Genomic DNA, 27,908 nt, shown 5'->3' on the forward strand with positions numbered 1-27,908 from the left:
TTTTTTTATGGTTTCTTTTAATTTTTGCATCCATTATTTTGGAGCTAAGTTGCCCATCAAGAGTAAGTTCAGCCGCTTCCCTCTCCCTCTTTATCCCGGGGCAGCAGCCGGGTTCCCCCATCCTCCCCCTCTTCTGTGCCTCCCTCCATCCCCTTTCCCTGATTGGATTTCAGGAAGAGTGTGGAAAGCTTGGGGAGGGAGGGACTGGGCCACAATTTTTCCCCAGGAAGTTCCAGGAGGATTTGCAGCTCCCACGGCCCCCATCTCCATCCCCAAAGCCCCCCAGGTCGGGCAGTGGGACACGGACACAGCTCTGGGAACGCTGCCGTGGCAGCAATGCTGTGCTCCCCTCTTCCAGGGGTGATTTTTTCCATCAGGTGTAATCCCACTGCACAGACCTGGCAGCTGGAAAGAGCTTCTTCCTAGGGGGGACACATGAGGGGGGATTAATTCGAGCACTTCTCCCAGCCCTGAATGAATTTCCCCAGGATTCAGATTCCTGAGGAAGGACTTTCCGAGTCCAGAGGAACAAACTCGGAATAATCTTCCTTAGTGCCTTGTCGGGGTGATCCTTCCTGCTGTGAAATCCTGAAGAAATGTGATTTTGACAGGCTGGAGTTTTGGGGCCCTGCCCTGGGCTTGCTGTTACTCCATGGAATTGTGCACATGGAGTGATTTGGGATGAATTTGCTGCTGGGCTGGAGCTGGGAAGGTGGAGGATGAACCTGGAAAGGGACAAAGCAGAGCAAAGCAGGGATTTTGCTGCCGTGTAATGGCAGGTCTTGGGTTGTTTCAGCCTCTTTTTGGTAATTTGGCTCCCCGGGACAGGTGTGGGCTGGGGCAGGGACAGCCCTGGGGTGGCCACGAATCCCCTGGGAGAGGATTAGGGAAAACTGGGGCATCCCTGGGGTGGGATGTGGTGCCCAGGGAGGGGGGACAGCACAGACCTGCCACCCTGGGGGCTCATGCAGCATTTCCAGGGCTTCAGGCTGAGGAGGTCTCATCTGCCCCAGCCCCCAGCCAGGCTGTGAGCAGGGTCTGCACCTCTCCCCGTGCCCACCTGGCAGGTTAATTAGGGATCGAGCCACATGGCAAGCGATGCTCCCTCTCCATGGGGCCATCCCTGGCACTGCAGGGGTTGTGTCCCGGTGTCCTGGGGGGTGCTGACCCCTCTGTGTCCCCCCCCCATCCCACAGTACTCCCCGAGCATGAGGGCCACGTACCTGAGTGTCACCGATGAGCACGTCCGGCACCGCGGCGACTTCCCGGCATAGGAGGGGACACCGCCGGCGTTTCCCTCGGGAAACCAAAGAGCCCCGGAGAGCACGCGGTAGGAGACACGGCGGGGGAGGAGGAACGAGCCTGGAGAACCCCCCCATGCACCCCCCTGGCAGCTCCTGGGCCTCGACTCGTCCTGCCTTATCCCAGGGAGTGCAGGGATGCTGCTCCACCACCGGCTTCTCCCGGCCCGGGATCGTCGGAGCCTTTTGGAGGGCAAATCCCGGGACCCCCCCCGGGGAGGGGTCCAGGCAGGGGCTCCCGTAGCAATGCAGCACCAACCACTAGTGATCCCAACCTTTCCCCGTCCCCCCTTCCCCGGCTGCTCCCTGCGGGCAGATCCGGCCCCCTGTGCCCCCCCTCCCCACCCCCAGGCTGGGGAATTACGGATGTTTTGGCCTTGCTGGTTTTCCTTTGCTTTGCCCCCTGGGATGTGGGAGCTCTTGGGAGCGTGGGCTGACTCTGTCCCAGAGTGGGTTTTCTGCAGTGTAGTTTGGTAGCAGGTTTTTTGTGTGGTTTTAGGCTCTTGTTGGTGATTTGGCTCCCCAGGGCACGTGTGGAATATGGGGCAGGATCCCCTTCTCCTGCAGGATAGCCCTGGGGCAGTCAGGAATCCCCTGGGAAAGGGTGAGGGATTACTGGGGCTTCCCTGGGGTGGGATGGGGTGCCTGGGGAGGGGACAGTGTGGACCTGCCACCCTGGGGGTGCTCATCCAGCATTTCCAGGGCTCCAGGCAGAGGAGCTGGGAGCTGAATGGATCCTTTGGGGCTGCCCTTTGGCACAGTGATCCCCAGGAAGCCTTTCCCCACGGAGCAGGGTTGGCCCCCATGCTCTATCCCACCCAGGCCCCCCAGCCAGGGTCAGTACATCCCCCTGCCTCCCACTCTCCATGTTCCCTGTGACTAGCATCCCTCCCTTTTGGGGGAAATCCCAAGGGATTTTGTTATTATTTTTATTTTTTTGGCTTTTAACATTTCCATGTAACGGTACTGGTAGAAGAGCTGTTGTTAACCGCATGTGAACTAACCGAAGGACTCGGGCTGGGAGCTGGAGTCCAGCTGGATTTGTATGTGCCCTTTTGGGGGGAAAGATAATAAACACTTGGACTAAATTTCTCTCCTCTACGACGTTTTTTGGGGGTTTTTTTGGATAGTCTTTGGGGCACCTTTTATTTTCCCTCTCCAACATGGCGGCCGTCACGTGGCTCAAGGCGTTGCCTGGCAACGGCAACGCGTCCCCGGCCAGGCCCGACCGGGACGGGCCCCACGGGGGTCCCGGGACCTCCGAGGTGTTCCTTTAACAGTCAGAGCTCTTCATCCCTCTGTGCCTGGGGCTCGCCTCCATTTTGGGACTCCTGCTGCATTTCTGGGATCTCTCTTAAGCCCCCAGGTCCTTTTCAGGGTACTCCCTCCCCAGGCTCCCCACTCACATTTGGGGTTTCCCAAGGTTTCTATTCTCTTTTGGCACCTTCTCTAATCCCTCCTGGGGCTCCCTGAGTTTTCCTCTCCCTATCCCTGACAACTTCATTCCCTTTCAGGCTCCCACTCTCCTTTTGGGACCCTCTCTTCCTCCTTCAAGTTCCTGCTGTCTTTTGAGGCTCTCCGTCCACCCCTGAGGCCCCTGTTCCCTTGAAGGGTTCCCCAAGGACCTCACTCCCTCTCAGAGCTCTCCATCCCTGAGGCTTACACATCTTTCAGGGGCTCTCTTTTGGGACCCTCCCTCCCCAAGCCTCCCACTCCTTTTTGGAGTCTTCCCTGAGGCCCCCACTCCCTTTTGGGTCTCTCTGTCCCTCCCCAGCCTCCCCATTCGTTCCCAAGTCCCCCCCAGCATGGAGATCAGGTTTGAGTACACTCGGAAGCGCAGTGACTTCGGGCGGCCCTGCAACTTCTCGGACCTCCTGGCCGAGGTGACCGTGGACATCCCGCCGGACCCCAGCCTGGCCCAGGACTTCATCCCCCAGGACCCCGTGGACTTCGCCCTGCAGCACGGGCCCGTCATGGCCATGCACGAGGTACGGGGGCACCGCCCCAGGATGCACCAACCTGGGGGGCTCTGGGGGCTGTGCTGGGCCCTCACGGGGGCACAGAGTCGAGTCTCAGGTTGCTCCGATCTCTCCATGTCCCCCCATCCCAGGAGAACATGGGGCGGACAGGGGTGACATCCCAGCATGTCAAACACAAGGCAGGCAGCTGTCCCCGAGGGGACAAGGCCTGCCTGGCACCCCTCTGGGCTCAGGGGCCTCTGTGTCACCCTGCCCAGGTGAACACGGAGCGGGTGCAGGTGACATCCCAGGGCGTCAACCACGTGGAGGGCGGGTGGCCCAAGCACGTCGACCCTCGGAACTCGGAACTGACCTCCCGCTACAGGGAGGAGGTGGAGAGGGAGGAGGTCTACACCAATGCCATCCTGCACCTCGGCACCGTAAGGCCCTGCCCCTGCTCCCCCCCAAAACCCCCCGACCCTCCCAGAGCCCCCAGAGACACGTCCCGTGCTGTCCCCGCAGCTGATGGAGCACTGCATCAGGCAGAACAATGCCATCGACATCTACGAGGAATATTTTGCGGAGGATGAGGAAGAAGAGGGGGTTGAGGAGCCTCCCTCTGCCAAAACCATCAATGTCCTCAGGTAGCACAGCCAGGGGGGCTCACCAGGCTCCCCAGGGCCACAGTGGGGTCAAACCACCTTCAAAGCTTTAGGACCTAACTTCCAGTGTGTTTATGATGGTTCTGGATCAGTTTGTGGGTGAAACCCCCCCTGGAACCCCCCCTGCCCAATCATTCTGCCCTCCCCTGCCCAGGTGATTTGGGGATGGGAACCAGGGTCAGACTCAGCTCTGAGCATCTCCTGACAGTGCTTTAGGATTTTCCTGCTTATTTTTCAGTGCCTCAAAGGTTAATTTCAGCGTCAGGGGCTGTTGGGTTGTTTTGGGAGGCAGATCCAGTAAGAGAATTGGATTTTTAGAAAGGTATGACTGGAAAGACGATGAAATCATCAACTCTTCTCCCCCCATCTCCTGACCCACCGGAGAATCATTTCCTGCACTCAAGGCTCGAGGGCTGCAGATTGGTTTAACTGTGATTCCCACAACTTCCTTTGGGAGACACTCATCTCAGGGATTTGCAAAGTAACCCCTCTTGGATGACCTGTCATCCCAAAGGGACCCAAACCCCGTCAAGAGGACGGCCACGCATCTCTCCTGGCACCCCGACGCCAGCAAGGAGCTGGCCGTGGCTTACTGCAGCCTGGAGTTCCAGGACAGGAGGAGGGACATCAGCTTTGATTCCTACATCTGGGATATGGGTAAGGGGAGGGGGAAAGCCACAGGTCGATAGTGGAAGCACTTTGTGTCTCAGAGAGAGTGATGAGGCCTCGCAGCACCCGGGGAAGGTCAGCGGGGGGAGGTTTGTGCCGTGCAAGAACGGGGAGAAATGGGAGCTGGGAGGTGGGAAATAACCTCTAAAATCCCACTGCACGGCTCCAGAACCACAGCAGGCAGCAGAGCCATGTGCCTTGTACGAGGTTCTTGTCTTGATGTGGTTCAGTTGGGTAGATAAAGAAGCAGTAGGAACTTGGGGTGAGAATTGCCCTGATCCGTCCAAGCCTCTCTCAGACCTGGTTTATTTTGGGGTGAAAAGGGCAAAGAAGAGGGGTGGAGATACCAGGGGTCTATCCCCAGGCCAGCTCGCTTCCCTGCCCCATCCCAGTGACCTTATCCAGCACTTCCATGGCAAGGAGCGGGGTGGGATGGGGGCCTGGTTTTGGGGTGCTGCCTTCACCCTTTGCTCTTCACTCGTCCCTCCTTGGCAGAACACCCCTACAAGCCAGAGCTCACCCTCACGCTCTCGTCCCCTGTGGTGACCCTGGAATACAACCCCAAAGACTGGCACCACCTGCTGGGAGGCTGCTACAACGGGCAGATAGGTGAGGGGAATGGGGCAGGTGGGGGATTGATTCAGCAGGAACCTGCAGCACTGCTGCACTCACAGGGTGTCATCCGTTAGTGCTGCCACTGGGAATATCCCAGTGGCAGGGAGCAGGGCCTGGGATGCGCCTGTGGACAGGTGTGTACTCACCTGAGCGGGTGCCCAGGGGAGGGAGGACACAGTGCCAGGGAGCCCTTTGCGGCACTGGGGCAGCCATGGCAGGGATGGATGGCTGGATCCAAGGGCTGAGTGGGAAGGGTGCCGTACTCCCCCCTCTCCCACCACTCTGGATCATCTCCTGGGGGTGGGAAGCGTGTGGGAAGCACCTGGTGAGGTTTGCTCCCTGTTCTGACTCGGGAAGGGGGAAACATGTGACAAGGAAAGGAGCTGGGCAAAGGCTTTTCTTTTCCTTGCCAGTGTACTGGGACACCAGGAAAGGGGGGCTGCCCATGGAGGTGACCCCTGTGGAGCTCAGCCACAGGGACCCCGTGTATGGAGCGATCTGGCTGCCCTCCAGAACGGGCACCGAGTGCTTCTCAGCCTCCACAGACGGGCAGGTGAGGGGCTGGGGCAGGGCAAGGGTCAGGACAGGGCAAAGGCAAGGACAGGGCAGGGTGCCAGCTGCTCCTGAAGGGACCCAAAAGAGCTTCCCCTGCCTGTGCTGCCCCTCAGCAGCACAAGATCCAGGCCCTCCAGGCTGGCACGGGGCAGCTGCCGGGCTCCAGCAGCCCTGGGTGAGCAAGAGCAGCCCCCAGAGCCCCTGCCATGGCCTCTCCCCCACAGGTCCTGTGGTGGGACATCCGCAAGCTGTCACAGCCCAGCGAGAGGCTGGTCTTGGACATCACCCGGGAAGATCAGCTGAAGAATGCCCTGGGTGCCATCTCCCTGGACTTTTCCATGTCCATGGTCAGTGTCCCTGTGCCCACTGCTCACACCCTAGCCATGGGCACAGCCCAAGGGGCCAGGTTCATGAAGAAGTGGGATGTGCTGCCAAAACACAGGGTCCTGCTGGCACTTTGGTCCCCAAATCCCCCACTGGTGGCAGGTCCAGAGCTCTGGCTCCAGCAGGACCCCCTCGCTGCTGCCCCCCCTCCATCCTGCTGACAGCTGCTCTCTTCTGCTCCCACCCTCAGCCCACCAAGTTCCTGGTGGGCACAGAGCAGGGCAGCATCATCAACTGCAACCGCGACGCCAAGACCCCCCCCGAGAAAATCGCCAACGTCTTCAATGGCCACATCGGGGCTGTTTATGCCGTGGCCAGGAGCCCCTTCAACCCCAAAGTCTTCCTGTCGGTCGGTGACTGGACCGCTCGCATCTGGTCAGAGGAGAACCTGGACGGGTCATCAATTATGGAGACCAAGTAGGTGTCAGGGTGTGTTTGCTGGGCCAAAAGCCATCCCTGGGTGGCAGGGCGTGTTCAGGGGGTGCCAGCGGGGTCTGGTCGGCTCGGGATGGTGGGACAGGCCGAGGCAGAGCGGTGCCAGCGTGGCTGAGGAGCAGCTCTGCCCGCAGGTGCCACGTTCCCTACCTGCTGGACGGGTGCTGGAGCCCCGTGAAGCCGGCCGTGTTCTTCACCGCCAAGTCGGACGGGACCCTGGACGTCTGGGACTTCCTCTTCCACCAGAGGGACCCTTCCCTCAGCCTCAAGGTGGGTCCCCAGCCCCCCAAGCCCTGACAGGGGAGCGAGTTTGGCAGACACATGGCTTTGCCTCTGCCAGTTCAGCCTGCCCGACTTCCAGGGCCAAGTGCCACCACCCACGTGTCCCCCATCCCCAGGTGAGCAACGATCCCCTCCTCAGCCTGCGCCCACAGGACAACGGGCGCATCATCGGCTGTGGCACCAAGCTGGGCACCGTCACCCTCCTGGAGATCTCCCCGGGGCTCTGCACCCTCCGGAAGAACGAGAAGTCCCTGACCTCCACGGTGTGTGCCAGGCCCCAGCCGAGCCCTCTCACCACGGGCACGGCCCCAGCCCCACACCCAGAGCGCTGCCCACAGCCCTGCTCTGTCCCTGGGCACAGCACGGGGTCCCCTGTGCCCCCCACACCCCTCAGCCCCAAATCCCACCGCAGATGTTCGAGCGGGAGGCGCGGCGGGAGAAGGTCCTGCAGGACAAAAAGCGGGAGCTGCAGGTGCGGGCACAGCTCCTGGCCAAGGCCAAGAAGGAAGAGCAGGAGGATCCCCAGGAGGTGTTCAAGCAGGCCCGTGCAGATTTCTTCGGTGTCATCAAGGCTGAGCGGCAGAGGAGGGGAGATTCAGACTCCCTGCTTGGAGAGGTACCGGGGGCGGGACACGGGGGGGAACCGAGGCAGAGACCCCACCCAGGGCAGGGCACAGGGTCAGCCTCTGTCTTTCAGGGTCAAGAAGAGGAGGCTGCGTAGGAATAGGAAGAGGAGGAGGAGGAGAAGGGGGAGGATGCCAAGGTCAGTGCACTCCAGCTTCACCTTCCTCTCCCCTCTGTGCCAGAGCTGCTGCTCCATGGCTCCTGCAGGGATGAGTCTGCTGGCCCTGAGCTGGGCAGCACTTGTGGGCTCTGTGCCCCTGTGGGCTGGGCCTTGCACAGCCCCCTGACCCCCACAGCTGCTCCCTGGCCCTTGGCATCCTGATTTTCTTTGTGGTGAATAAACCACTGCTTTCCATGTCACGTTTCCTCTTTTGTCACAGCTGGGTCGAGCAGAGGTTGGGAAAGTCATGTCCTCCTGTTCCTTCTGTCCCCTCCTCAAGCCAGGACTTGGCTCAGAGCTGGTGGCTGAGCTTGGCCAAGCACCCACAGCAGCTCAAGGTGTCCCTTGGAGTGTCCCCAGCCCATGGAACAGGGCACAGCAGGGTGGCCAGTGATAACAGGGGGGTCCTGGTCCCCTCCAGGCTCCCTCCCAGCTGTGCTGCTGAGCACAGCCCGGTGCCCCTGCCAGCTCTGTGCCTGCGGGAGCAGCCCCGGCTGGGTTATCTACGCTGGGTAAACACTGCGGGGCCGGCCTCACTCCCGCTAATTAATCATTAACGAGCTGCCAGAAGCGCTGTCACGGCGATGGGGACATGGCCCAGATGGCAACCTGGGGGCTGGGGGGGAGGCTCCCAACAGTCCCCTCCACCAGGCTCTGCTCAGGGGCTGAACCCACCCGTGGGTGTGCAATGCCAGTGCCAGCTCTCCCCAGGCCAAACCCTCCCCAAAGAGGGACCCTCGTCCCCACAGGGGAATGCATCCGTGCCAGATGGAGCCACGTGGCTGCTCCAGCGCCCTGTGGATGCTCAGCACGGGGGGACACAGCCATCCCCCTGCCCTGCCAGGTGCTGATGGGGACACTCAGGGATCAGGTGTCTCCACGGGTGTTTTCCTTCCCAGGGGTTCCATCAACACGAGCTGAGCTGAGCTGGGGAGCGGTGTCACCCCAAAGATGCCTCGCACGTCTCCACACTTGTTTTCTGATTTATTAGGAAAGGAGTGGGGTTGCTCGGACAGGGATGGGGGAGCTGCCACTGTTAGCAGGGGTGGTGCCCCCCATCCCTCCTCCACTAGGGGAGGCAGATGGACCCCTCATCCCCAACCCTGGCAGCTCCCAGTTTGCCCCCGAGCTGGATCCAGCTGCCCACACAGAGGGATCCCAGTGCTGCAGGGGTGGCACCACAGGAAGGACGGGCTGTCCCTGTCCCCAGTGGGGTCTTCATTGTGCCCGTGCCCGTGGGCTGCATATTGTGCCTCCTACACCCCCTGCCCAGTGCTGGAGGGCCCCCAGCATCCCCCATGCCCAGGGATAGCGATGGGGATGGGACATGGCAGGGGGACACTCGGGGAGGGGTGGGCAGCGCAGAGCACAGCCCCATGGGGCCCAGCTGTCCCTCGTTACTTCTTCACCTTGATGAGGGCGTGGTACACGGGTTTGACGATGATGTGGAGGTGCAGGGAGTTGTCGATGAGGTACTCGGAGGTGCGTTTCTGCAGGTCAGCGTGCGCCAGGAAGTCGGGCGCCTCGTCCGAGCTCTGGTGGAAGCTGTAGGCATGTTTCACCAGCACCCGGCCCTGCTGCCGCACGCCCACCAGCACCGTCTTCTGGAAGGTGACGCCGGCGAAGTCGGGGCTGCTCATGGCCGGGGTGATGACGAGCCGCGGGCGCCCGTCCTCGATGCGCACGGGCTGGATGGCGCCCGACACCGAGTCCGAGTAGACGGGGCGCAGGCTGACGGGCAGCCAGCGCGGCGAGAACAGCACGTTCCACGTCACCCTCTTGCCGGCGTCGTGGCTGCTGGGGCCCAGCTGCGTCTGGAAGCTGGTGCTGCGGTCATCCCGCGCCGGGTTGGTGATGACCCACTGGGAGCCCCAGCTGGGTGCGAGGTAGTTGCGGGGCAGGAACATGCTGCAGTTGACGTCGAAGTACTTGGCGAAGTGGAGCGGGGAGGCGGCGTGGAACTGGAACGCCTGGAAGAGCAGGTCCTGCACCGCGCCGCGGTGCCGCGCCAGCACCGCCGACTGCGCCTGCAGCCGGAACAGCTGGCTGGGCGCGATCATGGGGTAGCGGATGGCACGCAGCACCCGCTCCGCCACGGGCGCCTCGGGCTGCCGGCGGCTCAGCCAGCCCTCCACGGCCGTGTAGAGCTCCAGCTCGCTGTGCAGCACCAGGTCGGAGCGCTCCAGCAGCAGCAGCAGCAGCTCCACACTCACCGAGCCCCACTCGGCACTGCCCAGCACCGCCGACAGGTTCCAGGCCAGGAACTGGAGGCAGCTCTCCTGCAGCGCCGCGTCCCCGACGCGCACGGCGTAGTGGTACCAGCCCACTACGTGGCCCTGGCTCGACTCGCTGGCCAGGTGGCTCCTCATGTACTCGGCCACGCCGCGCTGCAGCCCCCAGACCCGGTACTTGCTGGCCAGCTGGTGCAGGGGGATGGCCTGGTGCAGCAGGATGGACACCCCTCCGCAGTACAGGTACCTGGGGGCAGTGTGGGCGGTGACCTGGGGATCCCCGCTCCAGCAGCGCCGTTCCCAGAGGAGCAGCCTCTGTCCTGGGCTGTGCCCCTCTGGGTACCCCCACCCCTTGGGTCCCCGTGGTCCCCAGGGCAGTGTTTCCCCTCCTGGGCTGCATCCTGTGGGATGCCCAGGGAAGCATTCCCCCTTCTTGGATGCATCCCTCTGGACATCCCCATCCCACACTGGCCCATGGTTCCCAGAGGAGCATCCATCTTCTTTGGCTGCATCCCTCCAGGTACACCCATCCCACAGGACCTCCATGGTCCCCAAGGGAAGATCCTCCCTCCTGGGCTTCATCCCTTTTAACACACCTGTCCCATTGGATCCCTGCGTCCCAAAAGGGAACATCCCCTTTCCTTGGCAGCATCCCTCTGGGCACCCCCATCCCACAGGGTCTCCAGGGGAGCCACATCCTCCCTGAGATCCCCATCCCACGGGGTCCGCACGCACCTGATGAACTTGTCGAAGAGCGCGGCGGTCTCGGGCGGCTCGTGCAGGGTGACGACGCTCTGGTTGCGCAGGAGGCTCTCGAACACCTCGCTCTGAAGGCTGAGCAGCAGCTGGTGCGTGTGGAACACCTTGGCCTCATCGGACGCGGCCGAGCGCACCCGCAGCACCGAGTCGCTGCCGTTCCCGTTCTGCAGCAGCTCCTGCAGCCGCTGCAGCAGCGTCAGCGAGTGGTTGATGGTGGCAGCCGTGGTGTCCCCGCTAAGGTCGCCTTTTTGGGCTGTTGGGGAGATGGGATTGTCCCAGTGCTGCGCCCCAGGCGGCCCTGGGGACCCAGCTGTGGGGCAGCGTGGGGTTACCTCCTCCCCTGCTCCCCCAGTGCCAAAGGGCTGGTTGGTGCCAAGGGGGTGTGGGAGGACAAAGGGACATGGGGACGTTTGTGTCCTTGAGAGCCAAAAAACTGCCTTCCTGCAGCAGAAGGGCTGAGACCACCATGTCCCAGGCTGGGATGTGCTGGGAAATGGCCGGGTGCCGGTGGTGCTGGCTCACAGCCCAGTCTGCCCTGTCCCTGCTGTGGGCACAGCGAGCCCCGGGCATTGTCACAACCCCCCACATCCCTGATGGATACTCAGGGGCATGGAGAGCCCAGGGGTGTGAGGAGCCAGGCACGCTCTGCCCCACTCCCAGGGGTGGGGGTCCTGTGATCCAAGCTGCCCTGGGGTCACTGCAGGTCTGTGCTGGGATCCCAGCAGGGACTGGAGAGGGACCTGGGAGTGTGGGATGGGGCTCTCCTGTGGGCACAGAGAACCTGCCTCCCTCTCCTCTTCTTCCTCCTGGCACAACTCCCACCCACTCCTCAGAGCATCCTTCCCCCAGGAGGAATTCAGCCCCATCTGTCTCAAATCCATCTTGCCTCTCAAATCCCATCTTGCCAGAGGATTACCCTTCCCAGTGCCGGCTTAAGTCCGGCTGAGCAGGGCTGGGGAAGGGGAGCAGGACCCTGCACCCCACAGTGCTGGGCATCGCTGCCCGCGGCTTTGAGCCCTTCCCTGAGCACAGCCCGGCTCCGAGGGGCACGGCCACGAGGCACAGCGCGTCCAGGAGCCACTTCCATCCCTGCCAGGCACCCCGATGGCTGCCGGAGAGCCCGTGGGCACCATTCCTGGCTGAGCCGCACCCCGGCACCCACCGAGGGCAACAGAAATTCCTGCTCCCTCGCCCTCCCCGCACCACGGTCGCCCTTACCGGCTTGCACGGTGAGGAGGAGGAGGAGGAGGAAGGCGGTGGCGCAGCCCCAGCGCCGGGTGGCCCCGGGCCGGGCGCCCGTCAGCCTGGCCATGGCGTCGCAGGCGCATCTGCCGGCTCTGGCCGGGCACACGCTGCCCGCCCGGTCCTTATGTAGGACACGCGCCCTCCCGGCCCTCCCAGCCCGCGCCGACACATCGATTGGTGGAAACTGGGACCGGCCGTTGCCAAGGGAACCTCTTCCAGCCTCCCTCCATCCCACCCTGACCCCCAGCCCCGCACCCCGGGGTGCTGTGACGGGGCGCCCCGACGGGCTGTGGCTCGGCACGGAGATGTCACCGTGTGCCACCTGCTCCTACCGCCGGCCACGCCGGAGCCCCGCGCGCGGCCCGCGGCCCTTTGTGCCGGCAGCGGGGTCTTTGCATTCAGGGCACAGCTCGGTGGCCTCCCGCTCCCCCGGCTCATGGGTATTCATGCCGGCAGCAGCCCATCACCATGGCATCCGGGCTGCCGGCAGGAACCGCCTGCCCTTTTCCCAGTCTTTGCAGCCAAGAGGCCGCCCGTGCACCCTGGGCGGCCTCTGATGGCCTCTCGCCCACCCCGACGCCTCTGGAGGGGCTTCCCCGCGGGGCTGGGGTGGCGTTTGCCCCTCAAAGCCCCAGCGCCACGTGCTGGGGCTGGTGTAGCACCAGCACAGGCTGGGGGTGGTGCTGGGTGAGTACCCCACTCTGGCTGTGGCCCTGGTGGCACCAGGCAGTGTGGAGCCAGGACTGGGACCCCCAAGTGGGACACAGACAGAGGGACAGACCCCACAGACGAGGGCAGCCCAGCTCACATGGGCACAGCAGCCCCTTGCCCACAGCCAGGGCTCCCCAGCACCGTGCTCAGCCCCAGGTCACCTCGAGGGGCAGCTCCTGCAGGAGCCCTGTCCCACTGCACAGCCAAGCTGGGACGGGGATGTGGGAATGTGGGAGATGGTGAGCGTGGGCAGATGTTGCCACAGCTGCCAAGGGGGCAGGAGCAGCATCTGGCCTTGACACACAGGGTGAGGGGCTGGGGGCAAATCACCCTGCCGTTCTCCCAGGGCTCCCTGTCCCCTCGCAGGGACAGGCAGGTCAGTGATGCTGTACAGGCCATGGAGCTGGGGTTCCAGCCCTGTGCCCCTGCAGGGCTGGGGACCCTCAAAAACACGGTGTCAGCAGAGTGCCCAGCCCAGAGGGTGTCCCTTCACCACGGTGGGGCGAGGGGTGGGGGCCCCGCTGTGGCACAGCCGGTTCACGGCTCACCGCATCCTCTGACGCCTCATTTCACCCCTGCCTGACAAACAACAGCTTGTGGCAGCGTGTGCCCAGCCAGCCGCCGGCACCGTGCCAGCCCGGGTGGCACCCAGGGACCCCCTGTCCCCCACAGGGGCATGGAGGGGCACAGGGGACTGTGGGGCTGCTGTTGGGGGACACCAGGGGATGGGGTGACATCCCCCAGCCCCCAGTGAGGTGGGGCAGCAGCTCTGCCAGCCCGGAGATTGCGGCTGAGGCGGCGCAGGGCTGGCTCACCATAGCGACCTGTGCCAGGCGGCACTGCCAGGGCACCACCCCACAGGCTGGGGGGCACCAAGGGGGTGGGAGTCTCCTCAGGCACTGAGGAACAGCCAGGGCAGAGCCCAGCAGGGACACACGGGCAGCACACATGGATTCACAGTCGTGTGCCACTCACATGTCACACCCTGTGCACACACACTGTCCCCAGGGGTGGCCGCTGCCCCTGAACCTGCTTTCCCCCAGACCACCACCCCTATTGCTCCGGGGTGGGGATGAGCTGTGTCACAATCACTCAGAGCTTCCCAGGTGACCCCTTCCCTGGCCCCTGCGGGAGCTGCTGGGCCCAGTGACGTCCCTGTGCCCCGCCAGCCCAGCCCGCGGCTCTGCCCGTGGCTCTGCCCACGCCGCTCTCCCTCCGCCCCGTGTCCCACACCCCGGGAGGCTGTGACATGCTGCGTGTGCTGGAGGGGACACGGGCACCGACAGGGACACGGGCACCAAGAGGGACACGGGCTCCAGAGGGGAAACAGCCTCTAGTAGGGCCACAGAAAACAACTGGGAAACAGCCACCCACAGGGACAGGGACACCAGTGGGAACGTGGACACCGACAGGGACACTGACAAGGACACGAACACCGACGGGGACGTGGACACTGACAGAGACACGGCCACTGAGTGGGACACAGGCACCAGTGACTCTCCAGGCCCAGGAAAGGTGGCACCACACGCCCAGCGGGTGGCACCGGGGCCACCGAGGTGAGAGCCCCTGTCCGCAGGGTTTGGGGCGTGGGACCCCAGGCAGGGGGGGCAAAGGAGGGCCCAGAGCAGACCCGCCCCTCCAGCAGCGCAAAGGGGATACGGGCTGGGAAAGGGTTAAAGGCGCTCCCACAGCGGCTGCAGCCGATCGATGCCCCAGTTCCCCGGGGGACGTGGAGGGATGGGAGTCGCTCCTGCTGATAAGCCGGAGCTAATTTGAAGTTAATTGGCACCCCCGTGCTCCTCCATCCCTGCTTCATACCCCCCCCCCAACTTCCATCCCGGCCCCGGGGGTCGCAGGGCCGGAGGGGTGGAGCCCCCAGGATCCCACAGACACCTCGGGCACTGCTGGGGGAGCGGATCCATCAGCGGGGGTCCTGGAGAGAGACGTGACCGCTCCCCACGACCCCAGAGCCCTCGGGGGTCTGCGGTGATTGGGACTTGAGCAATCTGGGGCCTGCGTGGCACTGGGAGCGGAGCCGTGCCCAGCAATCCCCCCCAGCTCAGGCCCCCTCCTGCACCCTCCGAACCCTGGCCCCCCCCAGCACCTCCCCATCCCAGGACCCCCCGCACCCCACACACCCCTGAGCTCAGCACTTCCCCCACATGCCCCATCCCGCTGTCCCCCGGGAGATGAGAATTTGGGGGGGATTCTGACCAATCAGAAGGCAGAGCTCAGCCCCGGTCCCACCATCCCAGGAGAGCCCCTCTCTGATTGGGTGAAGCTTCATTCCCTTTATCCAATAGGAGCGCAGGGCTCGGGAGGGGGCGGAGCCGCCCGGGTTATGAATGGGCGAGGGCAGCGCGGGCACGATCCGGGCATGGGGCGTGGGCAGGGGGATGCGGGCAGGGATCGGGCAGGGATCGGGCAGGGACCGGACAGAGATAGGGATACGGATACACATACGGATAGGGATGCGGATACAGATAAGGATGCGGGCAGGGCCATGGGCAGGGCCACTGCCAGACGCCTCGTGGAGCTGACTCCGCTTCCTCAGCCTGAGGAGCTGGCAAAGGACCACGCTGGCAGCCTGGAGATGGCCACTCCCCTTTTGGCAGGGCTGGGACCCCCCCTCCTCTTTGGCACTTCTGGGTCCTCCCTGTCACCGCTGGGACCCGGCGGGTGCGCTCAGCCCGGGCTGGGGGCCAGAGCCTCCCTCCCATGGCAGATGCCCAAGAACATGGTGTTTTAACCCGGAGTTCTACAAGAAGGGGGCTGGGGGATAAAGAAGGAGCAGCTCTGGTGGTGGGAGCTCAACCAGGACATGGCACAGGGGGCTTGGGGTTCGTTGGCTCCCATGGGAGCAGCAGCCCCAAGTCTGCCTGGGATGGCACATTTTGGAGCTGCCCGCTGTCCATTGATGCTGCAGGACAAGGGCCCAGCCCACTGGGGACACTGGGGTGATGGTCCCTGTCCCCCAGCCCCCAGTGCCATGTCATGGCTGACCTCCAGCCCGGGTACCATCAGGATCCTCATCCCCCTGACGCTCCCGTCTCCCCTCACAGCCGGTCCCTGGCAGAAGATGACGGTCCCAGTGCCCAACAGCACAGCAGTGTCGTGGGCTGGTGTGGCAGAGCCGGAGCGATCACCCTGCCTGGTTGGCATTGTCCCCATCGTGTACTACAGTGTCCTGCTGGGGCTGGGGCTGCCAGGTGAGGGGGCTGGGGGGTGGGGGGGTGGGGGCAGGGACAGCACCCACCTGGGTCTGAGCCCCTCTGAGGGGTTCTGAGCTCTGTGCCCTCAGCTGCTGGCAGAGCCTCAGCTTCTGTCCCAGCCTTCCATCAGCCCAGGGAGTTTGGGGATGGGGAGGAGAGTCCTCGAGTGGGGGAACCAAACCTGCCCCCCCTGCCCTGGCCTCAGATCCGGCCCCAGTGCCCGGCTGTGCTGCCCAGCCCCAGGGCAGGTGCCACCACCACAGGCACAGATGGTATTTGTGTTGCTTGGGCTGACACACAGAAGAGATTAATCAGCTCAGCAAATCCCCACGGCACTGGGATATTTATAGCTCCCCCCAGCTGGAGCCTGGGCACCCCTGGGGTCCCAAGTGCTGCAGGGAGGGGTCTCACCACCACCCATCACTCCCCTCCCCCCAGTGAACATCCTGACCGCCGTGGCCCTGTCCCGTCTGGCCACCAGGACCAAGAAGTCATCTTACTGGTACCTGCTGGCCCTGACCACCTCCGACATCCTCACCCAGGTCTTCATCATCTTCGTGGGCTTCATCCTGCAGACGGCCATCCTGGCCCGGGCGGTGCCCAGCGCCTTCATCCACACCGTCAACGTGCTGGAGTTCACGGCCAACCACGCCTCCACCTGGGTCACCGTGCTGCTCACCGTGGACCGCTACGTGGCCCTGTGCCACCCTCTGCGCTACCGCGCCGTGTCGTACCCGCAGCGCACGCGCAGGATCATCGCGGCCGTGTTCGCCGCCGCCCTGGCCACCGGCATCCCCTTCTACTGGTGGCTGGATGTGTGGCGCGACGCCGACCCGCCCACGGCGCTGGACACGGCGCTCAAGTGGCTGCACTGCGTCACCATCTACTTCCTGCCCTGCAGCATCTTCCTGGCCACCAACTCCGTCATCATCCTCAAGCTGAAGCGGCGGCGCCGCACGGGGGGCGGCAAGACCACGGCGCTGCTCCTGGCCGTCACCACCGTCTTCGTGGTGCTCTGGGCCCCCCGCACCGTCGTCATGATGTGCCACCTGTACGTGGCCTCGGTGAGGAGGGACTGGCGCGTGCACCTGGCCCTGGACGTCGCCAACATGGTGGCCATGCTCAACACCTCCCTCAACTTCTTCCTCTACTGCTTCGTCAGCCAGACCTTCCGCCGCACGGTGGGCGAGGTGCTGCGGGGGCACCCTCGCCACGGCCCCCCCCGCCGGGGCAGTGGCCACTTCCCACCCCCGGCCCTCAAACCGCTGGAGCTGTTGGCCAGCACCGCGCTCTGAGCCGGGGCAGTGCCCGGCTGGGGGTCCCGGCGCCCACCCAGCCCCACGCACAGCACCAGGACCTGGGGAGGCCTCCACAGTGCCAGGGGTAGTGCTGGTGGTGGCAGGAGGAGGTGGTTGTGCCCGGCTCCTCAGTTGGGGTCATTGGGGTGCCCTGCCTGGTGGCAGCACCCCAGGGACCCCTGCCCGCTCCCTGAGCCCCACCAGGATGGGCAGCTCAGCCCTATCCACGTTCGGCCCCTTGGGACACACAGCATTGGGACCCCCAAGAACTCGTCCAGGACATGCCCCAGCTCGGGTCCTGGGCAGCCCAGGGGCACAGCTGTCCGTGGTGAGGGGTGGTGGGCACAGCCGAGCTCCTGTGAGACCTGCAAGGACATGGTGCCCGCTGGGAGCCCATGGGATGGTCCTTCTGCCATAAACTGCCCTGCTGAGACCAAAACTCTGCCTGGGTCTGGCTCCCTGCAGGCAGATGGAACGGGGAGACCCTGCACCAGCACCCCTGGCACGGGGACCCTCTGCCCTGCCCACCCTGGTGCCCCCACCCTTCTGCCCGGGGGGTGCTGGAGGGAGCACCCTCGAGGTCCAGTGACCCCAGCTGTGGGGCCTGGACACATGGTAAGACCCCAACTCCTGGTCCCTACCTGAGAACCCCGGGAGGTGTCCCTGCCAGGCTGCAGCACCCCCAGGGTGCCCCCCAGCACAGGAGTGCAGCATCTCCCACCGGCTGCAGGGGATGGGGTTCACGATGGCCCCCTACACCGGTGGCGCCCTGGCAGTCCACCAGTGCCAAGGTGGTGTGACTCTGGGCCCAGCTGCCACCAGAGGGCAGGGATGGGACACTGAGGAGCTGGGACTGCCTGGGGGACAGGAGCTGGGCACCCCCAGCCCCCCAAACCAAAACCTGTCCCCACCCTAATTCCCCATAAGGTCCTTAGTGTAATCCCCCCAAACAGTCCAGGCGTTCCGCTCAGATTCCTGAGACCAGGCAGGACAGATCCTGGGGGGTGCTCGGGGGAGGGAGAGGGCTCAGCTGGCCCTGGCAGGGCACAGAGGCACCCCCCAAACCCCACTGAGCCCCCTGCCCACCCCGCCGAGCCCCGGCTGTGCCCACACAGGGGTGGGATGGAGCGCAGCGTTTCCCCCAGGGATGTGGGGCTGACCCACACACACCCACCCTGCCCCCGCACCCGGATCATTCCTGGCATGGACAGACCCCTGCAGGGATGTCACGGCATCCCAGGCTGGATCCACACCGGGGCACAGGGTTAAAGCCCGAGCCGGTGGCGCGGGGGGTACCTGGGAGGTTCTCGCTCCATTAATTCTGGCACGTGAGGAGAGCAGGACCGGGAAGGGATTAGTTATTAACCCGGCGGGCAGGGGCTGAGGGGCCGCGGGCCGGGGGGCTTGGCTGGGACGGGAACCCGCGGCGGGAGCTCCAGGATTGCCACCGGTGCCCCCGATTTCCACCAGCCCCCCTGTGCCAACCGGTGCGTATTTATTTACTTGGCAAAGGAGGTGGAAATGTGCTGACGGCGTCAGGGGCTCCGGTGGAAGCGGCTCCGAGCCCTGGCCGGGGCTGCGGGAGGCGCTGGGAGGGTGACAGGGACCCCCGGACCCCCCGCTCCAGGCTCCTTCCTGAGGGGAGCCACCGTGGAGACGGGGCTCAGCCAGCCGTGCCACCGTGCCAGCCGTGCCAGCCGCCCGTCCCTGCGGCTCCTGAGGAAAGGTAAGCCTGGAAAAAATGCGCCCGGCGTGTCGATGTTTTTGGATAGAGCCTGGCCAGGGTCCAGGTCCCGGTGCTGAGCGGCATCCCAGCCCCTCGCTGTGGCCTCTGTACTGGAAGGACCAGTTCTGCCCAGTCCCACCACTGGGATTGTGGTGCCCAGCCCACCCAGAGCACCAGAAAACTGGGATCAGGCTCTGCCCGTGCTGGAAGGTCGGTGCCAGGGACCCACAGCCCTGGGAGGGGACACAGGGCAGCAAATCCCAGCACTCGGTGACATCACCCCCCACTGACCCCACAGCCTGGTGGGACGTTTCTGTAGGACCTACAAAAACCCCAGGAGCAAACAATGGGGACTGGAAACCTGGGAAGGGTCCCTCTGGGAAAGGGGAGAGGAAATCATGGAGCTTTTGGGGGGAAAGTTGAGGGTTCCCATGGGAAGGGGGAAAGGAATCATCCACCATGGGAGAACGTGAGGGTTCCCATGGGAAGGGGATGAGGAAATCACCCTTCATGCTGGGGGGGACGCAAAGGCGAATGCAGGGCAGCCCCAGGGCAGCCCCGGCGGGACAGACGCCTGCCGGTGGCCCCACAGGGGGTCACGGGGGTCTCGTGCTGAATCAGCAGCCGGGAAACCCTCTGGCGGAAGGAAGGAGCCAGCGGAGAGGCCGGGCTGCCGGTGTGGGGGCGGCAGGACAGCCGGGCTCTGCTCCCAGCACCGCTGATCCACGGCTCAGCCTCGCCTGCAGACTGGGCCCTATCCACTCCTGGAGTCTGCGTTCCAAATCCCTGCTGGAACTGAGGCACGGGGGGGCCACTGCAGAGCCCCTCGCCTGCACTGCTCTGCCCTGAGGGCAGGAAGGGGTGATCCAACCCCAAACGCCATCCCAGTGCCAGAGGCTCCTTAGGAAGAAGGGCAAGAGCGTGTCAGCGGGCGTGGCACTGGACACACCATCCCATCCCCCCTGGCTCCGGTGGGTGCCAGTCCTCGTGCTGTGGGTGCTGCCAGCTCCAGTGGGTGCCAGTTTCTGTGCCACAGATGCTGCCCGCTCTGGCGGGTGCCAGTCCTTGTGCTGGCTCCTGCTCATCCGCCCTTTCTCCCCGGATTGTTTCCACCCCGGCCTGGACTGGGGCAGGACCCGCCGGAGGCACATTGAACTTTCCTCTGCATCCTTTACTCTCGTGCTTCACCCTCCTGAAAGAGCAGCAACCTCTCCCAGGGGTTCCCAAATCTCCTGGGTCTTTTCCCCATCCCCAGGGTCTGTGGGGTGCCCTGTCCCAGCTCCAGGGATGGATGGGAGGACTGTGGGGTGCCCCATCCCAGCTTCAGGGCCACAACCACCCCCGTCAGGACAGGGACCAGCGAGCCCTGTCGGTGCCCCCAGGCTGGGGCTGCCCTGGCCCCAAGCCCTCTGCAGGAAGGGCTTTTCCAGGGTTTTTCTGGGGTTTTTGGGTCCCGCTGTCCTGCCAAGGGCTCCGGCTTTATCCGTCAGCTGACATTCCTCCGGGAGGCCCCTCCAGGCCTGTGTATCCTCACACAGCAGGGCTGCCTGCAGAGCCCCGCTCCCGGCTCCCACCCCCGAGCCCACCGGAGGCCAGTACGGGGCCCCGTGTGGGCGACACAGCCTCTCCCACTGTCCCTTGTCCCTTGAGAATCTCTCCTAGTGGGCAGCGCTCAGCTGAGACGGGCTGAGACTCCCCCCAGACTCATCACACTGCTGACAGAGACACCTCCCCCCTCCACACACACAGACTCATCACAACGATGACCAGGTGGGCTCCCCCCTGCTCCAACCCTCCCAGCCCGGGCTGCGCTCCCGCCCCCAGCCCCCTCCGTGCCCCAGGGCGGGATCCCGGTGCCCCCGCCCGGTGCGGCGGGGCAGGTCCCGGCCGGCCCCGACCGCGCTCCCGGGGTTGAGCCGCACCTCGGGGAGGGGCCGGGCCGGGCAGGCGCACGGTGCGGCGGCACCGGGGCTGGCTCGGCTCGGCTCGGCTCGGCACGGGGGGAGCGGAGCGCAGCGGAGCGGTGGCCAGCGGGGGCTGCGGCCGGTGAGAGGGGCTGGGGCGGGGGCGAGCCCTGCGGGGCTGGGGGGCACCGGGAACCGCGACGGGAAGGGACCGGGACCCGTCCGCCCCCTGAGCTCCTCCGGCCGGAGGGTCGGGGGCGGCTCAGGCGGAGTTTCGGCGCCAGGACCGGGCGGGAGCTCCGGGAAACACCGGGACGGTGCGGGATGGGCGGGCGGGGGGAGCGTGCTGGGGGAACCGGGGAGAGGGCGCGGGGGGAGCGGGACGGGAGTGCGGGGAGAGCGAGTTGGAGCTGCGGGAGGAGCTGGGCTGGGAACGCGGGGAAGCCCGGCCGGGCATGCGGGGGGACTGCGCCGGGGGTGCGGGGCTGCGGGCGGAGCCGGTCCGACCCGCGGGCACGGAGACTCTGTCCGACTGTGATACGGGGGTCCCTGTCCCCATCCCGGAGCGGAGGGGTTGCCCAGTTCGGAGTGTCCCTCGGAGAGCAGGGGGTCCTGGCCCCAGAGTCACCTTGCCGGGGGTCTCCTCCTCTTTTCTTCCCCCCAGCAGTGGGGCTGCAGCTTCTCTGCTGCCTCCTCTTCCCTGTGCCCACTCCTGGGTGGCAGCAGTGGGGACAGTCACCGGGACCCCGTGCCATGCCAGGCTGTGCCGTGCCATGCCAGGCTGCGGCTGCCTACGTGCCAGCGGGCCAGACACGCTACCTGCACTGGGCCAGTGCCTGGAGCCAGAGGAGGGAAATGGGACAGGAGAAGTGGAAAGAGGAACATGGTGGCAGCTAGGGACAAGGCAAGGGGTCAGCCCTGTCCTGCAGTATCACCTCTGCCATCCAGCCTGGGCCCACATTCGGTGTTCCCAGGAAGCCAGCGGGCACAGTGCTGCCCACTCCTGGCACCGGTGGCAGGGATGGGCACAGCCCCAGAGAATTCCCATGTCAGGAGGGAACTTGTGGGGCACAGAGATCTCCCCTCAGCTGTCACCAACCTCCAGGCAAGGAGTCGATGGGGAACATGTGGCTGCCTGGTCCCATCTGGAGCTCCCTGGCCTCGCTGGGGTGGGCTCAGCTGTGCCAGCACACTCAGGGCTCCCTGGGACCTCACTGCTCGCCGTGGGATGGCCAGGGCGGGGCTGTGGGCAGGGATGCTCCAAGCCAGGAGCTGATCCGTGTCTCTGGTCACCGTGCCCTGACCCCGCTGTGTCCCACAGGGTCCCTGGGTGCCACAGTGCAGGATGGAGCCCACGGCCGTGCTGCTGGCCCTGCTCCCCACGGCAGCCACGCAGCCCACCCCGCAGCCCACCCCACAGCCCACCCCGCCCCCAGGCTGTGGCCACGGCCTCTCCTCCCTCTACTACAACCTCTGCGACCTCTCGGCGGGCTGGGGCATCGCGGTGGAGGCTGTGGCCAGTCTCGGCGTGGTGACCACCTTCGTGCTCACCATCGTGCTGGTGGCCAGCCTGCCCTTCGTGCAGGACCCGCAGAAGAAGAGCCTGGTGGCCACGCAGGTGTTCTTCCTCCTGGGCACCTTCGGGTTGTTCTGCCTGACCTTTGACTTCGTCGTGGGGCCGGATTTCTCCACCTGCACCTCCCGCCGCTTCCTCTTCGGTGTCCTCTTCGGGATCTGCTTCTCCTGCCTGCTGGCGCACGCCATGGCCCTCAACTTCCTGGCGCGGCGGAACCGTGCGCCGCGGGGCTGGGTGACACTGGCAGTGGCCCTGTCCCTCGCCTCGGTGGAGGTCATCATCAACGCCGAGTGGCTGCTCATCACGGTGGCGCGGCGGGAGGGCCCCCCGGACCCCTGTCAGCTGGCGGACGCCGACTTCGTCATGGCGCTCATCTACGTCATGTTCCTGCTGGCGGCCGCCTTCGGCGCGGCCTGGCCGGCCCTCTGCGGCCGCTACGGCCGCTGGCACAAGCACGGCGCCTTCATCCTGGCCACCACCGGCCTCTCCGTGGCCATCTGGTTGGTGTGGACCGTCATGTACCTCTACGGGAACCGGCGCGCCGGCCACAAGCCGGGCTGGGATGACCCCACGTTGGCCATCGCGCTGGTCAGCAACGCCTGCGCCTTCCTCCTGCTCTACGTCATCCCCGAGGTGACGCACGTGACGCGGCGCAGCCCCGAGCAGGCCTTCGAGGACGACGGCTACCCAACGCGCGGGGTGGGCTACGAGACCATCCTGAAGGAGCAGAAGTCCCAGAGCATGTTCGTGGAGAACAAAGCCTTCTCCATGGACGAGCCCTCCTTCGGTGGGTGCTGGGGCTCGCGGGGACCCTCCTACCCCACGGTGGGCTGTTGGTGGGCACCAGGGATCCCCATCAGGGACCCTCTCACAACGTGGCAGGGCTGCTGGCGGACGCTGGGGCTCACCAGGGACCCTCTTGCCCCATGGTGGAGCTGCCAACAGGCACTGGGGACCCTCACGTGTGGGGACCCTCGGGGATGTCCCCACTAAGGGTGGCAGCAGTGGGTGGGTGATGAGCTGTCTGGCGGTGACCTGCCAAGGACTGACGCCTGTTGTGGTTCCCGAGAACTGGCCGGGCTGGGCCTACCAGTTTGGGCTGAGCCCAGCAGGCGCTGGGTGCTCCCTCCCCGGCGTGGGGTGCCCGCGGCTCCCGGGCCTCTGCCCCGGGCACACACTGCACTCGCGAGACCCTACAATAACACGGGGTGGTGACAGCCTCCCCAGTGGGCATCGCAGGCGGGCACCAGGTGTCTGCACCCCACGGGGCAGGGAGGGTCCCCCCGAGCAGCACCTGCACCCGAGAGACCCTACAATAACAAACCGCAGCCAGGCAGGGGCTGCGCCGGGAGCGCGGCAATGCCAACCCTGGGGACAGGAGTGTCCCCTGGGAAAGGCACAGAGCTGCTGAGTCAGCTCATTAAACTGGCTAACGAGGCACCGGGATTCCCGGTGGGCGGAGGTGGCTCCGTGGTGACCGTCCCTGTGTCTCCGCAGCCAAGAAACCGGTGTCCCCGTACAGCGGCTACAACGGGCAGCTGCTGACCAGCGTGTACCAGCCCACCGAGATGGCTCTGATGCACAAGGGCATGGTGAGTGTGACACCAGCTGGCACTGGGGGCAGCCACATCGGGCTTCCAGCTGGGACAGGGCGTGAGGGGGTGGGGGCCACCACGATCCCCGTGTCCCAGTGGCTGCTGTAACGGGCGGGGGACCCTCTGAGCCTTCCTCCCCCAGGACCCTGCGGGGCTGGGGGTGTTCCCAGTGCGGTGACACCCCCTGTGTCCGTCCCCCAGAGTGAAGGTCCCTATGACGTGATCCTGCCCCGCGCCTCCACCAGCCCGGCACCCGGCAGTGCCAGCTCCACGCTCCGAGCTGAGGACGCCTTCGCGGCACAGGCCCGGCACATCGGCACCCCACGGGACACCCGGAGCTTCCAGGTGGGTGAACAGCAGCGGGCACCCAGCCACGGCAGGGGCAAAGTCTGCCTGCTGTGGTGATGGCTCTGCCCAGCACCCAGAACCCCCCCAAGTGGGTCAGGGTGCACGTGCCACCAGTGCAGGAGCCACGATCCTGGTGCCATGGCTGTGCCACCCCGCTCTGCCCGCAGGTGCAGTCCCCGTACAGCAGGAACCGGTGGTGAAGCCCCCGTGGCACAGGTCCCGCAGCACTGGCACAGCCGCGGCCCCTCCATCCTGCTCCCGAGGTCTCGCCAAGCCTCATCCTGCCCTCACACGTGAATCCCACCCCGGCCAGCAGCCAGAGCCAGTTCCTGCCAACGGGATGCCCGGATACGGCCCCAGAGCCAGCGCTCCCACCTGCCCGTCCCACCTGGCCTTGGCACCCGCAAGCCGCCCGCTCTGCCCGGACCCCACGGCCTGCCTCAAGGACTGGCTTCCATGGGGACACCCCAAGTTGTCCCCCCACTGCCTTTGTGACGCACAGACACCCCGTCCCCCCCAGGCCATGGACCCTCTGAAGCCGGGGAGCCGGTGGGACCCCCACCCAGGGCACCCCCAGCACCGAGCCCCCGGCTCCGTGGTGACCCCACCAGCCCTGGGGACCCTGAGCTGGCCCGGCCCCCTCCCACCACGGGGCGTGAGGGGACACAAAGCTGTCCCCAGCTCTGCCTCCTGCCCTGCCTCAGTTTCCCCACTGCTGGGGAAGGGAGGCTGCTGGGGGCCCGGGGGATCAGTGCCTTGCTGGGGCCCCCCAGTCCCAGCTGCCTTCTCGGTGCCTTCCCCCCTCAGGGCTCGGGGACCCTTCTGGGGTGCGGGGAGGGGGCTTGACCCCTCGCCCTCCCTGTGGCTTTCTCTGTCATTTTTCCTCTCCCCCGTTTTTTTTCAGGTCACCCCAATAAAGGTGGTTTTTCCTACGGTGCTGTCACAGGTGGCCCATGATGGGAGGTGTCCCCAAGCTGCTCCCCCATTCCTGATCCCACCGCAGTGCCTGCAGACTCAGTGCCATGTTCCCCTTTTGGGGGCTCACAGGGAGCAAGGGGGGGCTCAGGGCAGGGCCCTCAGCACCCCCAGCCCTCCCAGATGGGGCGGCTGGGCCAGAATCCCGAGGGCAGATGGGCTGCCGGGCGGGAGGCAGCACAGCACGGAGGACGTGCCAAGGTCAGGGCGGTTTTCCCGCTCAGATTGCCTTCCCCTCCACAGCCATTCCTCCTCCTCTGGGCAGGAAGCCTGTGGCCATCAGTGCCATGAATTATTCAGGGCTGGAATGGCTCTGTGGGGGCAGGAGGGTGACCTGCTCTCCTTGAGCCGGAGCCGGGATGGAGGGGTGGCGGGGCTGCCAGCAGGCACGTGTGCCCTGCACGGGTGTGCCCGCACGAGGGGGACACGGCAAGAGTGTGGCACATGCCCTGTCCCCACCGTGCCCTTGGCTGGCACACGCCCACGCTCCCGGCTTCAGGGACACAGCCGTGGGAGGCGGGTGTTTGCAGCGGGATGTGGCCGTGCCCCCCCGGGGCACCCGTGTTTACCTGCCTCCCGTGTTTACCTGCCTCCCGTGTTTACCTGGCACCTGTGTTTACCTGGCGCCAGGTGGCAGAAGGGACATCGCCCAGCAGCGCCAGGCACTCGGTGTCCCCAGGGCCACCATCACCGCAGCGCTCCCTCCTCCCAGCCACTCAGCGTGTGACCCCCTCCCAAATACACGTCCACCTTCCTGGGGGCACAGCAGTGACACCCGAAAAGCAGGGTGGTAGAGACTGTCCCTGCCCAGCTCCAGTGGGGACAGCGGAGCTGCCGGTGGCTCCCTCCCCTGCCCAGCCCCTCCGGAAGCGCGGGATCCCACCGGTGCCGCCAGCGCCGGCCGCAGCCCCGCTCCAACAGGGAATGCTTTGTGCCGGCAGGGGCTGCGGAACAGCGGGGCCTTTGTGCGGGCAGGTGAGGGCAGACACGGCTGCGCCACGCCGGGAGCAGCCACGGAGCCTCCCCGGGGCCCGGAGTCGGGGGCTGCCCGGGGGCACCGTGGACGGGGCGGGTGGCACAGGGTGGGTGTGGGTGGGGACACGGCAGCACACCTGGCACTGGGGGCATCGGGATGTGCCAGGCACGGGGGGGGGACAGAGGCAGCAGTGCCGAGGGCAGGGGTGGCACGGCCGCAGACCAGGGGGTCCATAGTGCCGTGAGTGGTAACAACACAGGGAAGTGACATTGTGCAGGTGAGCTCTGTGGGATGCTCCATGTCCTCAGCACTGCCTCTCTTTCTTCCCACTCAGGACTGGCGCTGGAGGGGTCATGGCCAGGCACTGGGGTCTCCTCAAGGCTTAGCAACGAGGGTCCTGGCCTTGCCAGAGCCCTGCCCAGCCTGCAGTGACAGTGACACGCCTGGCACTGCCATCTGCCTGCACTGCAGTGTCCCTAAGGAACCCGGGCAGGGTGGGAGCACACACACGCTCATGCCATCAGCTCCCACTGGCACTTTTACTCCAAGCAGGTCCATGGCACCGCAGGGACCCCACTCTGGGCAGTCTTTGGGAGTCCCAGGGCTCGGCAGCAACACGAGAGCATCCCGGCAATGTCCCCTGCGAGTCCCAGGGTCCCTGCAGAGCGATCAGCAATGCACAGCCCCTGCGGGTGGGCTCAGTGTGGGGCCCCGTGCCCGGCCTGGGAACGCTCCCGCTGGAGCTGTTTCCGCCTCTGGATGTCCCTGTAGGCCTGGATGACCCGTGCCCGCTCCTCCTCCACGATGCGCCGGCGAGCCATGGACATCACCGGGGACGCGGGGGACGTGGGGGACGCCTGGCTCTGGCCCAGCCAAGGTGTCAGGAGGAGCTGCTTCCGTCCAGCCTGCGGGCAGAGCGGCACAGGATGAAGGATGAGACAGCGGGATCACGCTGCCAGGAGCTGTCACCGGGCCACTGAGGAGACCCCAGCCCTGCAGGTAGCCAGGTGGCACTGTCCCCCAGAGCTCACCTGCTCGGCAGGACCCCGTCCCCGGGGCCGCGAGGTGATGGTGGGTGGCTGTGTCACCACCTCCCCAAACGCCACCGTGTCTGTGAGGAAACCAGAGCCAGAGTCAGGTCCCTCCAGGATGTGCCAATCCAGCTCCCCAGTCCCCTCCATGTGCTGCCCCTCCAGTGCTGGGGGTCACTCCAGCCCACCCCACTCCAGCCCCACCTTGGAACAGGCTCTTCTCCAGCATGTCCTCCTTCTTCTCCTCTTTCTTCTTCCGAGCTTTTTCCAGCTTCTTTCTCTGAAACCTGAAGAGCCTTGTTATGCCCGGGGCTTGGGAACAAGGAGGTGAGTCCCTATCCCACAGAAGTCCCCCAGATCCCACAGCTCTCCCCCCAGGAGGGTGAAGCAGGATTGTGGCTCCATTCCCAGAGATCCAAACCCACGGAGAGCCCCCCAGCTGCTGCCAACACCAGACCTGCCCTGTCAAAGTGAGCAGGGGGACAGGTCACAGCCCTGGGCTGGCCCCATCCGGCCCCCACGGCCTTGCTCTCACTCTTTTTTCCTCTGGGATTTCTCCGGAGCCGTGTCCTCCCGCTCAGGCTCCCGCTGGAGCTGGTTCTCGGTGAGGAACAGGACGTGCTGCACCTCCTGCTCCATGCGGCAGATGTAGGAGTGCTCCGACTCCCCCTTCCCC

General features: G+C 65.4%; 6 protein-coding genes across 8 annotated transcripts in view; 4 read left to right on the forward strand and 2 right to left on the reverse strand.

Moving 5' to 3' along the window:
• Nucleotides 1-1,510, forward strand: part of TTYH2 (tweety family member 2) — a 7,267-nt gene extending 5,757 nt beyond the window's left edge. Inside the window, exon 10 of the mRNA XM_027904153.1 lies at nucleotides 1,077-1,510. Within this exon, the coding sequence (XP_027759954.1) occupies nucleotides 1,077-1,274 (198 nt within the window). The 3' untranslated portion in view covers nucleotides 1,275-1,510. The remainder of the gene's footprint in view (nucleotides 1-1,076) is intronic.
• Nucleotides 1,511-2,902: 1,392 nt separating this feature from the next.
• On the forward strand, nucleotides 2,903-7,840 carry DNAI2 (dynein axonemal intermediate chain 2). 3 transcript variants are annotated; one of them, XM_027904176.1, is made up of 13 exons: nucleotides 2,903-3,289; nucleotides 3,538-3,699; nucleotides 3,782-3,903; nucleotides 4,160-4,243; nucleotides 4,436-4,578; nucleotides 5,086-5,199; nucleotides 5,619-5,758; nucleotides 5,985-6,107; nucleotides 6,335-6,561; nucleotides 6,714-6,849; nucleotides 6,978-7,124; nucleotides 7,274-7,477; nucleotides 7,559-7,840. In XM_027904176.1, the coding sequence occupies exons 1-13, from the start codon at nucleotides 3,107-3,109 to the stop codon at nucleotides 7,580-7,582; spliced, it is 1,809 nt and encodes a 602-aa protein (XP_027759977.1). In that variant the 5' UTR covers nucleotides 2,903-3,106; the 3' UTR covers nucleotides 7,583-7,840. The 3 variants fall into 3 exon arrangements, with proteins under 3 accessions (XP_027759977.1, XP_027759975.1, XP_027759976.1); XM_027904174.1 differs by having other exon boundaries at nucleotides 3,101-3,289; nucleotides 5,089-5,199; XM_027904175.1 differs by lacking the exon at nucleotides 4,160-4,243 and having other exon boundaries at nucleotides 3,101-3,289.
• Nucleotides 7,841-9,016: 1,176 nt separating this feature from the next.
• On the reverse strand, nucleotides 9,017-11,987 carry BTBD17 (BTB domain containing 17). The gene is made up of 3 exons (XM_027904156.1): nucleotides 11,854-11,987; nucleotides 10,612-10,888; nucleotides 9,017-10,123 (listed from the first exon to the last, which is right to left on the reverse strand). Exons 1-3 carry the CDS (start codon nucleotides 11,945-11,947, stop codon nucleotides 9,043-9,045), a joined length of 1,452 nt encoding a protein of 483 aa, XP_027759957.1. The 5' UTR covers nucleotides 11,948-11,987; the 3' UTR covers nucleotides 9,017-9,042.
• Nucleotides 11,988-15,670: 3,683 nt separating this feature from the next.
• GPR142 (G protein-coupled receptor 142) lies at nucleotides 15,671-17,098 on the forward strand. Its single transcript, XM_027904157.1, has 2 exons — nucleotides 15,671-15,800; nucleotides 16,242-17,098. Exons 1-2 carry the CDS (start codon nucleotides 15,671-15,673, stop codon nucleotides 17,096-17,098), a joined length of 987 nt encoding a protein of 328 aa, XP_027759958.1.
• A 1,617-nt stretch (nucleotides 17,099-18,715) lies between these two features.
• GPRC5C (G protein-coupled receptor class C group 5 member C) lies at nucleotides 18,716-24,697 on the forward strand. Its single transcript, XM_027904185.1, has 5 exons — nucleotides 18,716-18,827; nucleotides 22,053-23,094; nucleotides 23,805-23,899; nucleotides 24,104-24,247; nucleotides 24,418-24,697. Exons 2-5 carry the CDS (start codon nucleotides 22,077-22,079, stop codon nucleotides 24,448-24,450), a joined length of 1,290 nt encoding a protein of 429 aa, XP_027759986.1. The 5' UTR covers nucleotides 18,716-18,827; nucleotides 22,053-22,076; the 3' UTR covers nucleotides 24,451-24,697.
• Nucleotides 24,698-26,721: 2,024 nt separating this feature from the next.
• On the reverse strand, nucleotides 26,722-27,902 carry CCDC137 (coiled-coil domain containing 137). The gene is made up of 4 exons (XM_027904159.1): nucleotides 27,768-27,902; nucleotides 27,437-27,519; nucleotides 27,233-27,312; nucleotides 26,722-27,106 (listed from the first exon to the last, which is right to left on the reverse strand). The coding sequence occupies exons 1-4, from the start codon at nucleotides 27,869-27,871 to the stop codon at nucleotides 26,900-26,902; spliced, it is 474 nt and encodes a 157-aa protein (XP_027759960.1). The 5' UTR covers nucleotides 27,872-27,902; the 3' UTR covers nucleotides 26,722-26,899.
• Nucleotides 27,903-27,908: the final 6 nt, after the last annotated feature.

This window comes from Empidonax traillii, unplaced genomic scaffold, assembly GCF_003031625.1.
Source record: "Empidonax traillii isolate 1590-97213 ecotype Southwest subspecies unplaced genomic scaffold, ASM303162v1 scaffold1015:size517714, whole genome shotgun sequence".
In the NCBI taxonomy this organism is placed as follows: Eukaryota; Metazoa; Chordata; class Aves; order Passeriformes; family Tyrannidae; genus Empidonax; species Empidonax traillii.

Coding starts and splice junctions, on each gene's coding strand:
- BTBD17 (XM_027904156.1), bottom strand. CDS start 11,947: ATGGCCAGGCTGACGGGCGCCCGGCCCGGGGCCACCCGGCGCTGGGGC. Junction 10,889..11,853: donor CCTCCTCACCGTGCAAGCCG/GTAAGGGCGACC, acceptor TCTCCCCAACAG/CCCAAAAAGGCGACCTTAGC. Junction 10,124..10,611: donor CTCTTCGACAAGTTCATCAG/GTGCGTGCGGAC, acceptor CACTGCCCCCAG/GTACCTGTACTGCGGAGGGG.
- CCDC137 (XM_027904159.1), bottom strand. CDS start 27,871: ATGGAGCAGGAGGTGCAGCACGTCCTGTTCCTCACCGAGAACCAGCTC. Junction 27,313..27,436: donor GGAGAAGAGCCTGTTCCAAG/GTGGGGCTGGAG, acceptor GTTTCCTCACAG/ACACGGTGGCGTTTGGGGAG. Junction 27,107..27,232: donor GACGGGGTCCTGCCGAGCAG/GTGAGCTCTGGG, acceptor CTCTGCCCGCAG/GCTGGACGGAAGCAGCTCCT.
- GPRC5C (XM_027904185.1), top strand. CDS start 22,077: ATGGAGCCCACGGCCGTGCTGCTGGCCCTGCTCCCCACGGCAGCCACG. Junction 23,095..23,804: donor CATGGACGAGCCCTCCTTCG/GTGGGTGCTGGG, acceptor GTGTCTCCGCAG/CCAAGAAACCGGTGTCCCCG. Junction 24,248..24,417: donor GGGACACCCGGAGCTTCCAG/GTGGGTGAACAG, acceptor CTCTGCCCGCAG/GTGCAGTCCCCGTACAGCAG.
- GPR142 (XM_027904157.1), top strand. CDS start 15,671: ATGACGGTCCCAGTGCCCAACAGCACAGCAGTGTCGTGGGCTGGTGTG. Junction 15,801..16,241: donor GCTGGGGCTGGGGCTGCCAG/GTGAGGGGGCTG, acceptor CCCTCCCCCCAG/TGAACATCCTGACCGCCGTG.
- DNAI2 (XM_027904176.1), top strand. CDS start 3,107: ATGGAGATCAGGTTTGAGTACACTCGGAAGCGCAGTGACTTCGGGCGG. Junction 3,290..3,537: donor CCGTCATGGCCATGCACGAG/GTACGGGGGCAC, acceptor CACCCTGCCCAG/GTGAACACGGAGCGGGTGCA. Junction 5,200..5,618: donor CTGCTACAACGGGCAGATAG/GTGAGGGGAATG, acceptor TTTCCTTGCCAG/TGTACTGGGACACCAGGAAA.